Raw genomic sequence first — 13,313 nt, 5'->3', positions numbered from 1 at the left:
ATTTTAAAGTAAAGCTATTTCCAAACTACTTGCAGGTTCTACCAAGACTTGAATAAAAAAGTCTCAATTGTGGCAGAACTGAAATTGTACCAATTTTCAGTTGGATTGTTTTTCTACAAGAACAACCTTGTCAAAATATACTTTGAAAGATACTATAATTATGTAAAATGTCTGGCTTTGAAGACTTGTGACAGTTATATTCTGTGCCTTCCACCATTGCTCTGTCTGCTCTTGCCCTGACTCTCTGTGGCCCTCTGTGCCATGTTTACTAGTCTTTCTGTTGGCCTGTTGCCTCTGCCTCTAAGATCAGGAAGGTGCCCATTATTTGTTCTATCCATGATGTAGGGATAGCAATATCGGTCAGCTGGCTGGGCCACCACTTTGGTCCAGAGTGAAATGTCTCAACAACTATTGGATGGATTGCCATGAAATTTGTACATACTTTCACATTCCCTGCTTCATGAGTTCAACATCAGGCAATACTGCTAAACTGACATTCCCAGCAAAGTCTGTTGACTGTTTTAGCATGTGCCGGTTTACCATGTGCAGCCTCCTAGTTTCAACTGTGTGACAATCAAAAATATAGTGGTAAATGGTGCAGCACGATCAATGACCCTCATATACTGTATGTGCCGAACTGTGTTAACAACATTCTTACACATTACACTGCACTGAACTGTTGAGGGGGATCATTTCCATGAATCAGCATGTTGTGTGTTTCTGTTAGGTGCCAGCAGTGGTAAACAGTCTGATCCCTCACACTTGTACTCAGGGCAGGGTCCTGGATGAAGGCCAGTAGGGTTAGTGATCCCGTCCCCTCTCCAACCTCGCTCCTGTTCCCGTCTCTGCACATACTTCATTATTTTCCAGCTTTGAAAGAGGACTCAAAACAGCACACAACATAACGGACTTATCAGCCAGATCTGAATTTCTGATTTCAGACATTTTTTTCATTAAAAGTTGGACCTCTACTCCTCAAGTTGGATTTCTGTTCTTCCAGGCTCGGCTTATTTGTAGCTTATTTTTAACTATTCGCTCTTAATTTGGGTGTTTTTCACCTCCTGACTGTGTTTTATTGTGGTCAGGTAATATGGCTCTTGCTGTCCTAAATCCACAAGTGAAAAGTTCCCTAAGTGGGAGCGCATTTTTTGATCGCGGCTCTATAGAGGAGCAAGGACCTCCACCTCCACTCCGTAGCTACCTTTGTTTGACTATATTCACCTGCTTCTGTCCTGCGTACCCTGTCAACATTGTGGCCCTGGTCTTCTCTATCATGGTAAGCATAAACTAAGTAACTTGGCTACACTGACAGCATCTTATTTATACATATGTCATCTTACAGTATGCAGATGCAGTGCTGCGTATCATTAAGGAAATTGTATGTCAGCAAGAGCAGAAATGTGTTATCTCTTCATTGTGTTAAATGTGTTTCAGTTACAGTGTTCTGACATGCTGTGTTATGAGTGAACATGTTGGACACTAAGATGTAACCCAGTCACTCACACCTGTTCTGCCCATCAAACAAACCTACTTGAGCTTCCATTTTGTAAAATGAAACAAAACTTCCATGTTGCAGAGTAATGATCTCAACTTTCAGTTAGTGGCCAAACCTCAAACTAGACTGTTGACACTGGGCTCTGTTACCAGACTGCTAATCTGTCTGCTGGCCTTCTGTTTCATCAGAATTTCAAATACAATTTAACCATTAAACCATGCAACAACATACTTGCAAAACAGGCTGGAAAGATTTAGATGACACTTTAAAGGTGCTATGTGTAAGTTTTTTCTATATACTACATAGCCAAGATTAGCATTAACAGCTGTTTACTTAGCAGCTTTGAAGAAAAGTTGCAAGCTCAGCATTAAATCGTCATTTCTTTTCTCACCAAGAACTGTCATCCAGAGGTGTAAAGCAACACCATTGTAAAAACAATAGAAAAAATTTACATATAGTACCTTTGAAGTTTCCAAAATTTGGTTAGTTAAAACAAATTATCTACAAATCTTGGTTTTGCAGTTTTTTTTATATGTAACAGCGATTTCTTATTCTCAGTCTAGAAACAGTTATTATCATGGGGACTATGATGGGTCTAGGCGGCTGGGCAAGAACGCTCTCTATGTTGCCATTGCTTCCATCATCATCGGTGTTCTCATCGTCATCATCACCTGCGTTGTTCATTTTACCACAGTAAGGCTTCCTTTTGCAGGGACACCCTGCTCTACACTCACTCACATAAACATTGTATACATATAGTGCCACATTACAACCACAGTATGATCTTTGGGTCGAAGGCCATTTTGTATAACTCCCTCTCTCACCCCAGAAATAGCATGTCTGAGAATTAGGAGTGCACTAGCCACAAAACCTCAACATTATTTACACAAGTAATTTTCAAAAGAGGACTAAAGTTCTTAACCTAATTCCTCCATAATCCTTATTTCAAGAACAGTTAGGAACCATGCTCTTATTCTTGTTTTTGTGTCATAAAACATTCTCTCAGTCATAATTTATGTGCCCAGGACTCCCTGGAAAGATGTTCTGATAGTGAGTGTATTATCCTGGTGAAATAAGGTTATTTGAAATTGAGGCAGTGCAGAGGTGGAAGATAATGTGAAAGAGAAGGGAAAAATCACTGAAATGTTCTATGTTTCTACTGACAGTAAATTAACACTTTTCACCATATACTGTATATTACTGACTGATTTGACTGATACCTTGACACATTTCTCTTCATGTTCCAGATGGATTTTTAGTACTGTGGAAGTGGACACTTAACAGAAAATACTAAGACTAATGGCTGGACATGCTGAACCTCTGCTGATATCTGGACTGGGGTCAGGTGGTTGGTTCATACCACCTGCCAATGAAAGGACTCATGTTTATTTCAATCTGTATATCACTTCCTGTCATTGTTTCCTGTTCTTTATATGGACATCCAAGTGCTATAAACATGTGATGAATATATACAACAGTTCAGTAATTAACTTCAATGATGCTTTGAATTAAAAATGGCAGCTTTCCAGAAGTGTGAGGAGAATCCCACGTGATTCCCTGTGTGACAAAATGTATTTTCACTGTTGTTTTTTAGCTTAAAATATTGCTAGAAGTAGATTGATGATAATGATAATGAGTGAGTAAAATTCTTTGTTTGAAATACTTAGCAATATCATTGATATTTTGTGCTACAAAATCTTTATTACTTTTATTAATTATCATGATATTGTGTCTGTCTGTGGTAAAAAAAACAACAACAAAACAATAAAATAACTTTGTATTTAATGTTTGTGAGTTTTACCTTTTTTTGTTGCTCCATATTAATTAGCTCTAAACACTTCTAGAAACCTAAAGCTCTCTACGTTTGTGTAAAATTAGATACAAACTTGACTTATGTCCCCAAAATATTTTGCATTAGACTAGACTAGAAGAGTAGTTTAGACAAGTTTTGTTGTGTTCATGAAAGAATTATTCCACCGACTAGAGCCACACTGTTTCCTGTGTGGACTGACATGCCATGACGTGCCATTGCTCCAAACTGTGACAAATTTGGCATCAAAGCTGTTATGTAAAAGTAAACACACCAAGAGGTCATATTACTGAGATTATTTATACCTGTTGCTATAGAACCCTCACACCCCCACCTCTTTTTAATTATTCACACGTATGTTTAAAATTTTGATTTAATGCACTTTATGTGTTACCGTTCAGATCACTGAGAACCCTTCTTGAACCCTGAACTACAACCTGCTTTGCTGGGAAATTTCCTTGTAGTTTGATATGTCATAGTATATCCTGAACTAAATATAGCAGACTTCCCCTCCACATTGCAGGTTGTCCAGCATGTCACATGGTCAAGCAAAACCGACCCTGTTGCGAGGTAACTGCAACATATGAAAAGTGTCATAAAAGGTGGGAGGAAATAAAGTGATGATTCAGGCGGGTTCAAGCAGGAGGGTCCTGATCTCATCTCATAACTCATCTCTCTCTCTTTTTTTATTGTTGCTATTGGACAACAACACTTTCAGGCTGTTTTTATACATTTCTCTCCATGGGTTAACAACTGGCTTCATGGAGCCTAACATACAAATTACACATACATATGCTACACAAAACTAAATAAAATATAATGTTTGCGTCTTCACATTTGCTTTGCAGTATGAGCCTTTTTCTGTCTAACTAATTTTCAGTGTGCAGGTGTAATTCAAAGCAGTGCCTCTGATGTAAAAGGCCTGTTTCAGCAGTTATTCTAATGCACTTGGACAAATTAGTTTTGGCAGTAATCTTGTACTATTATCTCCCATTACTTGAAAGAGAAAAGCAGCGTGTTTGTAGTGCCACCTCTTTGATGTCACACCAAAGCGAAAACTCGAGAGACGAAGATGAAAAATGAAATGAGTGCAGGGTTTAGGCGACTTGAAAGCACTTAGTGAGATTATCAAGGGATCAAGGTAGACTTTGTGACTGGAAAGTGATTACCACACAAATATAATGTAGCTCCTTTGTATTGAAAATTTTGCACAAACAAAATTAATTAACATCGTTTTCATTCATTTTTTCATGCTACATTAAAGGCCAGCTTCGTGAGACAGCTGCTTTTATTCTTCTGCGCGAGAACAGTGAATTATTTTCTTTTCCAGTTCACATTCACAGCATCAGCTCACCTGAAGCTGTGCTGTTGTGTTGCTAGCTGCAATACATTTGGAGAGCACTCCATGACTCACATGAAGTGCTCATAAATAGGCCACTCAAACCAGCTGCTTCCATTAGCACCAGATAGAGCCTCCATTCGTACATATCCCATGACACATTCCTCCCAGAGAGCAGCCGTTTGATCCAGTTTGAATAAATGAAAGAGGATAACTGTGGGAATGATGCAGAGCAGGCAGGGAAACATAAATATGCATTTACCTGATACCACAAAATTAAACATCCTCAAGGACTCACAAGTCGATATGGACAAAATATTGTCTTTCATGTTACATTTTATTTTACCTGACTTAAATACTGTCCTTGTTGCCAACTTGGGGGCAATGGAACAATATATAAATATATACATATATTACCACATAATTTTTGCTGCCTGCATTTGGAACCAGTGCTAATGAGAGTCATGAGAGTGAACCACAACAGTAAAGCTGCTAGCCTGAAAACCAAAACAAAACAATCAGATGCTAAAACGCTCCACAGATCTAAGGGCTACTGTAAAGTTGATGATAATTCTCTGTGGGTTCATCCCAGAGGTGACCAAATTCATGTACACTTAGTTGTGTGACGTCAAGCTCAACAACTGTAACATCTGTAGAACGCTGTTAGCTACAATGTGATCATTACAGTTTTATTGTAGTGTGACATTTATTACCACCAATGGAGACCAACGAGACAATTCAGCACTGCTGCTGTTTGCTGCAGTTAATGCAGTGGGTCAGTGAATACATCTGATAGTCATTTGAGAAAACTGTCATCACATATCTGTAGCTGTGTTGTTGAGATGTTTTTCACTGTGGTACTAAATGTGTTAACACAGTATTTTGACACGCACGTCCACACTGATATTACTTACATTAACTCATATCTTTGTCCTCATGAAGTGGTGCTCACTACTGATTATTACAGATGCTAATGGTTGTCTAGAAAGATCTGACTATAGTGTTACTTTATGCAACAGACTTTCATTAGTCTGTGCTGTGCTCTTGAAATGGTGCTATAAAAATTTTGGGTAAATTTTAATTTGCATAACTACTTACCCAATTGTTTTATAATCATTTTTTTTTTACCTTCATTATCTTTTTTTTTTTTTTAAATCACTGTGTCATAGAGAGTAACCTGTAAGAAGTCCAAGCTGCAATTTGTCCTCTGTATGACAACAATGACCTTTAAAACAGAAAAATGATTTCTGCAAACTGGGCAATGATGATCTGATTTGTAGCACACAAATAATAGCTGTTTATATTGTATGTATCATGTGCTGTTTCTTGATGTGGCATTAAATGAGCAAACTACGGGCATCTGTACGTGAAAACACTCAGACTGCTTTCCTCTGACCGCACACCACCCATTAAATTTAATAGTCACAAAGCAAGTTACACTACAGGACATTGTTGATAATGTAATCTGAAATGGCTTTGCTATCTATGAACAAGCTGTGAGAGTATGTGAGATGGACCAGGCTACGCCATCATCTACACTCAACTACATTTTGAGGTCAACAAATAAGCTGAAGCTAAGCATACTGTCCACACAGTTTAGAATCAAGACTGTGCGGAATTGAAAACTGCATCTACTCTGACAAGTGTTTGATTGTGAATTACATATCTCCATTCTGATAAAGTTATGTTTTTTACTTTACATATGAGACTGTGTGGCATCAGCAGCCACTGATAACCTGCACAAAGGCAGTGAATGGTATATGTCAGTCATGTAAGAAGAATGAAAAACTAAATGCATACTAATCAACAGCTGTTCTTAAAAGATACATAGTAGAATGTGCTTATTAAAGCTTCATGTTAACAATTACTCAGGCTGTGGATAACAGATCAAACCTTAATGTCAGTTCATTTTAGGTTTGGCATGATATGCAGAGTCAATATCTGAGAGTCGCCTGCTTCTGAAATCATTGAATAAATTTCCAGGATTTGCAAGATAATTTTTGTCAAAATGGAATTCCCTATGAAGCTACAACTGAAAGCAGATGAATCACAGTTGCCTGAACACAGCAGATAGCTTTGAGTATTAACAGAAAAACAAAAATGAAGAGACTGTTTGTCTGTTTTTGCATTTAGAGACAAAATAATTCATACAACCACATCTGTGAGAGTGCCACATTGCTTGAATATTCCACCACATGATAAATAGTTAGAAGAATGAGATACAGCAATCACAAATCTAACCTTTCATCATCTTTAGAAAGTAGTATATATACGAGATATGTATGAGTTATCACAGCACGTTTAGCAGTTTAGCTCCTAGTCATGACTGAAGTTGTAGAACAGTTAGAGGGCTTCAGACTGACTAGAAATAAATTATATCTCTATGTACACACGTCAACTCTGAGTTTCTTCAAGTTCTCATCTGAATTTCATTTGCAGTCCCTGAACACAGTCACACACCTCTTGACACAACTAAAGTCTCAAATGTGAAAGCTGAACATTAAATGCACAGTGAGGAGCTTGATGTCTATGGAGCTTTTATCTTGTAAAAAACTTGTCAAACTGTCCAACATAAAAGCAGCTGGTTCACTTGAAAAGAACAACACAGAACCAGTCTCTCACAGCAGACCTCTGCTGATATTGTTTTCCGCAGTCTCATCAAACTAAAACTTCAACAACTGTCTAAATCTGGGAGCAAAATAAGTTTAAAGAAAGGTTTCCCTCCCACACTTTCTTCAGTTCTCTTTTCAGTCATTTTAATAATCATTTCACAGGTGCATGAGATTTAGATTTATGGCAACCAGATGAAAGATGAAAGTGTTAGAAGTCTTATTTTCTGCTGCTACAGGTGTGTACAGCTATTTTCTTTCTCTTCCTAGTCCACCTCCATCCGTGCCCCCAGCTCATAAGAATGTGTGTGTCTGCCATCACATGTTTTGGGAGCTAACAGAGAGTTACAGTATGTCCTGCATAAGCACAGCCAAGGTGCCAGTCTGTCTAGCTTTGGCTTCTTTCTCAGAGTGAAACCTGACTTTCATCTCAAATCCTGGTATTTTGAGCGACGTGTTTGTGTGTAAATCCCGCTCATTTCAGCAACTGGCACAGGTTGCCCGTTTGTCTTTGTCTTGACATTAGGTCGATTTGTTACGAATCAGTTTCTGTGGCTGTTGTGTGATATGACTGACGGCTTGAGACATTCCTGATAAAATAAGGTCTAACAGAACTAGTGTGTGTCTATTTTTGCCGCACTCCCCGCAGTCCCTGAGGAAAGCTGCGCATTCTTGATTTTTCCTGTGAAGCCTGTTAGTCAACAGAAACATTTTCCAAAGTCAAGTCAAAGTTACACCCTAAAACTGGGCTCCACTGCCAGTAATAATATTTCTGGCCTGTAGAGGGGCCTCAAGCAAAATGGTCCAGGGTGTCCCTAATACTGATCCTGCCTTCCACTAAGTTAAAGAGTAAACAGATTTGGGTATAAATAGGGAGACTGTATATTCATAGGTTTCAAAGTAGTCAGTAAGAAAGCAGAGCCTAAGTTAGAACAAATCAAAGAGCACACAGCGACGGTCGAAAGAAATACCAACACAAGCAGGCTGCTTGGATATAAAATCTTATCTCAGTTATTTCAGATTGTATTAACATGTTTAAATTACAACCATAATTAACTACATCTTCACAGCAGTAAGGCATATTTCAGCACTTTGCAATGGGGAAATGTGCAAATAGAAATGTTGTTTGTGTTTGATGCCAGCCTTGATGTAAAGTAACTGTACTGTGATAATAATGACAACAGAGGTGAAAATGTTAATAGCTTACTGCAACATATTGTCCGATTGCTTCAACAAACCTTACTCAGTCTGTCAGTTATCTTGTAAAAACCAATATAATGTGCTTGTTATGCCTTAATAGTCTCTCTGTTTGTCTCTCTGTCATCTTTCCATTTACAGACCCACTGTGTTCTGTAAAACACCAAAGTCATCCAGAGTAAACAATCAAATTAGGTTATTGCCTTCACTTGCACCCTGTAACACAACTAATCCTATTATTCTCTCTGAGAGCACTGGGCTTTGGTTTAAATTTAGATTAAACCTTTCACATTTGGATTATACCTGTCACTAATACATATTTCATTTTGAAATTTTAGAATTTTCATTGACACTCAAAATATAGTTTACTTTGGCGCTCTGCTTCTTGCACAACAGCATGATCCAGCATCAACATCTGTCATTTCCCTCCTTAAATAACTTAAGGAGCAATTTGTAACAGCAACAGATCACGGCCATGAGAGAGACCATTGTGACTGACAAAGAAGTGACATAATGAAACAAAATCTATCACAGAAATCTCATGTGAAAACAAGTTTTCATTTCACAGAGTTGCAAACTGAGTTGAGTGGTACATCCCACAAATGTTGCAATCCAAACTTTTCATTCTCAGCTTTGTCTTCTGCTTTTCAGTCTAAAAGACATCTCTGTGCTAAAACCACATTGTAAGCAGTTCATGTGATAGTGTTAATTACTGGAAACCCTGCCACAGTGATGACTATGCAGCTCACTTAGGTCTGAAACAGGCCTTATATTAGAAGTATTGATCTGAGAAGCTAAAGCGTAGGCGTGTGTTCTTAAGTTTAAACATGCAGTCTAGTTTATTTTTCCAAGTTGCGAGCTTGAAAAAAATGCCAATTCATGATCTCATATCTCATATAACATGATAAAGATGTTGTCTGCAAATTATACCCCGTGGGTTTCAGGGCTATTTAATCACTGAGCACTATCAGTCCACAAAGGGTACATCATTAGCAACAACCAAAGGAGGTGGGTGAGACTAGAGAAAACAGGAGCAGCATCAGGATATAAAAACAAAATGGAAACAACCATTAGACTTGGACAGACGGGGAAAAGTTCCAATTCTGGAAACTGTATAAACTTGCTTTGTACTGGGTGTACCATTTTTAAGAAATACAATTCCATTAAGCCTTAATTTGGGTTCCTCTCATAATAGCTCAGTCTGGTTCTCTGTGTTCCCAGTCCTGTGTTGAAAAGCTGAAATAATTTGTTTGGCTATACTCTGCACTGTGATGCAAGGCGGAAGTCTTTGTTTTGTCTGACAGGCGGCTTTGCTTGTTCTCGGTAACAACTGCCACCCCCCCCTTCCACCCCTCTGTCTGCAGCAGGAGCCCTGTGTAATTACATCCAAGCCGTTCCCCTCTCCCCTACGCTTGATATCACTGCTGACATCCACTAGCACAGCCCCTCCTCTCTCTCTCTCTCTCTCTCTTCCTCTCTCTCTCTGTGTCTCTGCTGTTGGAGAGCTCTCTCACAAACAAGTGTGCAGTCCTGCCTCGGCTTCAGTTGTGTGTGTGTAGTGCAGCAGAGCAGATGGAGAAGGTGAAGGCGAGGGGGAGACAGAGACAGATGAGAGAGGGGGAGCGGAAGAGGGAACTGTTATCCATGTGAGCAAAAATGGAGAAAGGAGGATGGGATATTTATTAAGAAGACAAACTGTTGGCTGAGTCTATGGGGTAAGTGTGTAGCTTGTATAAATCTTAAAGACTTTGCTTTGGCATGTGACAGCACATAAAAATTCGAAAGTCTCAGCATCTTGAGGAACCTGAACTTAACATGAGACAATATGATGAGATAAGATGTTTTTCTACAGGACTTGAGGTGACCTCAGCCTCTCAAAATGTGACATAATTAGAGCGTGAGTTAATAGATGATACACAAGAGAGATCTCTAGTTGTGATTGCTGCATCCTCAGACTCTCAGGGGAAGTTCAACAATCCTCCTTAATCTCCTGAGAGTGAAAGAACGGCGGCTCCTCTCCACCCGAGGGTTGAAGGCTGCACCAAAGCCTGATCAAACGCTGTGTGACTTTATCAAATCCACCTGTCACACTCTGTGGGCAGCCAGGTTTCCCATTACTGGGAGTATGAAATGAATTTCCTGCAGGATGGGGGATCTGATTAACTGATTGATAAGAGGGAATCACAGCTCTGTGCGTGATAGTGCTGCCACTTAGATGCAGATGTTGGAGTTGTTTATAAGCAAAGCTTTCTAGGAGGGTTTTCCAAACTGTTAGGTTTTTTTTCTGTGTGTGTGTGTGTGTGTAAAATCAGTATGTAACCTAGAGAGAGAAAGAGACAGAGGGATTTAAGGCTGACTGATAAAGACAGATTCAATTGAGTCAAGTGCATGATTCATTTGGGGTTATCATCTCATGATTCACAGGGTTTGTAGAGGGATTTTTTCTGATCTATGTATCTACCACTTACTCTAGAATGTAAAGCAAAACTCCTGAGATCCAGAGCCACTGTTGTTGGTCTTTAAGGATACTTAGGGCCAGTAAAATCTCAGCAATATACCTGTCAATATCTCCCCTGCTGTAGGTTAACCTTAACTGTTTTAATGATTCTATGCTAAAAGCTCGATGCTAATAGTTAACGTGACTAACACGATGGATCATCCAAATTACACTGTAATTAATGGTGATGTTAAACAAAGTGAAATGACAGGTGCTTTAAGTGTTAAGTGTCTGATCTAGTCCAGACTTCAAATTCAAGAGGCAAATGGTCATGTGCTTTCAACAAATCTATCTCAGCAAAGGACCATAATGCACAAAACAATATTTCAAATAATTCAGATACACTCTCTCTCTCTCAGTATGAGTCATTTATATATTTTAAATTAATTTTCATCTCTATCCTCCAAATCCAACTGGTACCGTATACAGCAACTCATCAAGTCTTTGTAAGATGTGAATTATCTGGGTAAACACTATTACTCAAGTAGCATAAGTTATCATTGCCAACTATTCACACTACAAGTATTATTCCAATGTAAATTTATGGATGTGCTAATTTACCAAATGGGAAAATAATGGGCTTGAATTTTCAGTCTAGTTCTTGATATTGTGTGCCCGCATTAGCATATGGCTCATCTGTACTGGAGATGTTAATTTGAAAGGATTATGAAGAAAGATGAGCAGGTTAAGTATGCAGAGGTGTATGTGGAAGAGTGGGATAGCACATGTAGAACAAAACTCATATAGCATCTGATTTGTTACTGGATTTAGTCTTATTTCAAAGTGTGCGATGCAGGGTGCAGTCACAGCTTTGATGTGTAGTTGAAGGCATGCAACAAAATGGAATTTAGAGCAACTGTTACAATGCATTATCAGTGGGAGTGTCAGGAATTGGTTTAGGACTACTGACCATCACAGATGTTGATGCTGTCTCTTTAAAAGCAGTATAAACTGATGGTTGTAGTAATGGAGTTTTGAGAATCCAGATCAGCATTTTTTAAGAGGAAAGTTTTTTCTTGCATGTGACACGCAGGATTGTATGTATAAAAACACAGCAGCCTATGAACACTGTGTGGTTATTCTGCAATGTTGGCAGTGTAAAATTTAATTAAGCTAACCACAGTAGATCTGGCATGCAAAATTGTTCCTTGAAAATTATGATAACAAACTCCACATGAAGCATATTCTGGCTTCAGATGGCTGCACAGTCAAGCTGCTGGAAGGAAAGGCCTTCATATAGCCTACAACAGATGCTACGCTTCAAAGAATGAGCTTATCATCTATACCAGGGGTGGCCAACCATTATCGCTAGGTGAATTTTGTTTGCATCGCATGAGCACAATATAAACATCAGTAAAAAAGCCTTTACACCTAGATTGGAACACAAAACAGTGACGATATTAGCCAATAACGGCAGATATGCTTTAGCACTTGAAGCTTCCTTTCAATTATACAATTAATAAAATTAACAAAACTTTTGGGGTCCTTTTGTTTTGGGGCCATAGGGCAGTTACTCACCTTGTCTGGTTGGTAATCCAGCCTTGACAACCATGTGCCAACTGACTGCAGGTTTATTTCCAACCAAAACCTCCACTCACTAATGAGTACTTAAAGTAGAGGGGGAGAACTCATTAGTAAAAATCACCTGCTGTGGTCATCAAAAACCTGCAGGCAGTTGATACATGGTCTGCACATGTTATCTGCACTCTGCTTGTGCTGTTGTTATGGCTATTATCTCAGTAAGAATGTAATTTTGCTGTGCATTAATATGAGTCTGATGATCTGGTGGAGAAGTACAAGCATGACCTGATCTGTTTTCCATTTTGCTCACCAATTTCTTTTGACACTGAGTAACACCTAAAATAAGCACTGAAAGGTTTTTTTGAGCAGTTTCCTCATCAGCAAAGCGCACCAGCTCAGAGGCAGCCATGTGAAAGCCTAATGATGCAGCTCTCTCGATGTGCACCTGATGAATGTCGATGTGTAACATTAGTAAAGACTGATATGTTCACTGACTGACACACAGCTTGTTCCTATGTCCCATTTCAAACTCCTCTCGTGTTCAATTATTCCTAATTGTTCTATTTGTTCCTCTCTTACAGACATGGGCAGGAATTTACTGGAATTGTAAGTGTTTTGATAGTGCAGACTACTGTGAAATCAACATTGCCACAGAGTGCTGTGAGGCTCATCTGGATGGCAGAGTGGTGGTGTGTCACCTTAAAGAAGCTAAAAAGAAAAACAAAGCCTTGAGGAGTAAACGTTCATCTGCAGTGAGAAGTACTGGTACAGACTTTCCTGCTGTTGTTTAATCTAAATATTCAGCAAAACCAAATGTGCACCATGCCAAGGAACACTCCCCTTTC

The 13,313-nt window shown here is 38.9% G+C and overlaps 1 protein-coding gene across 1 annotated transcript; it reads left to right on the top strand.

The window, feature by feature from the left end:
* The first annotated feature begins 785 nt into the window (after positions 1-785).
* Positions 786-3,280, top strand: LOC108899695 (transmembrane protein 233). Its single transcript, XM_018700300.2, has 3 exons — positions 786-1,276; positions 2,054-2,188; positions 2,743-3,280. The coding sequence occupies exons 1-3, from the start codon at positions 1,091-1,093 to the stop codon at positions 2,752-2,754; spliced, it is 333 nt and encodes a 110-aa protein (XP_018555816.1). The 5' UTR covers positions 786-1,090; the 3' UTR covers positions 2,755-3,280.
* The last annotated feature ends 10,033 nt before the right edge of the window (positions 3,281-13,313 follow it).

The sequence above is a fragment of the Lates calcarifer genome, linkage group LG12 (genome assembly GCF_001640805.2).
Source record: "Lates calcarifer isolate ASB-BC8 linkage group LG12, TLL_Latcal_v3, whole genome shotgun sequence".
NCBI lineage: Eukaryota > Metazoa > Chordata > Actinopteri > Centropomidae > Lates > Lates calcarifer.
The sequence above is the reverse complement of the archived record's forward strand: the minus strand, read 5'-3'. Positions and strand labels throughout refer to the sequence as shown.

What these genes read in the sequence shown, in the direction of transcription:
- LOC108899695 (XM_018700300.2), top strand. Translation starts at nt 1,091, where the DNA reads ATGGCTCTTGCTGTCCTAAATCCACAAGTGAAAAGTTCCCTAAGTGGG. An exon ending in CCCTGGTCTTCTCTATCATG is followed by an intron (nt 1,277 to 2,053) that starts GTAAGCATAAAC and finishes TCTTATTCTCAG; the next exon opens with TCTAGAAACAGTTATTATCA.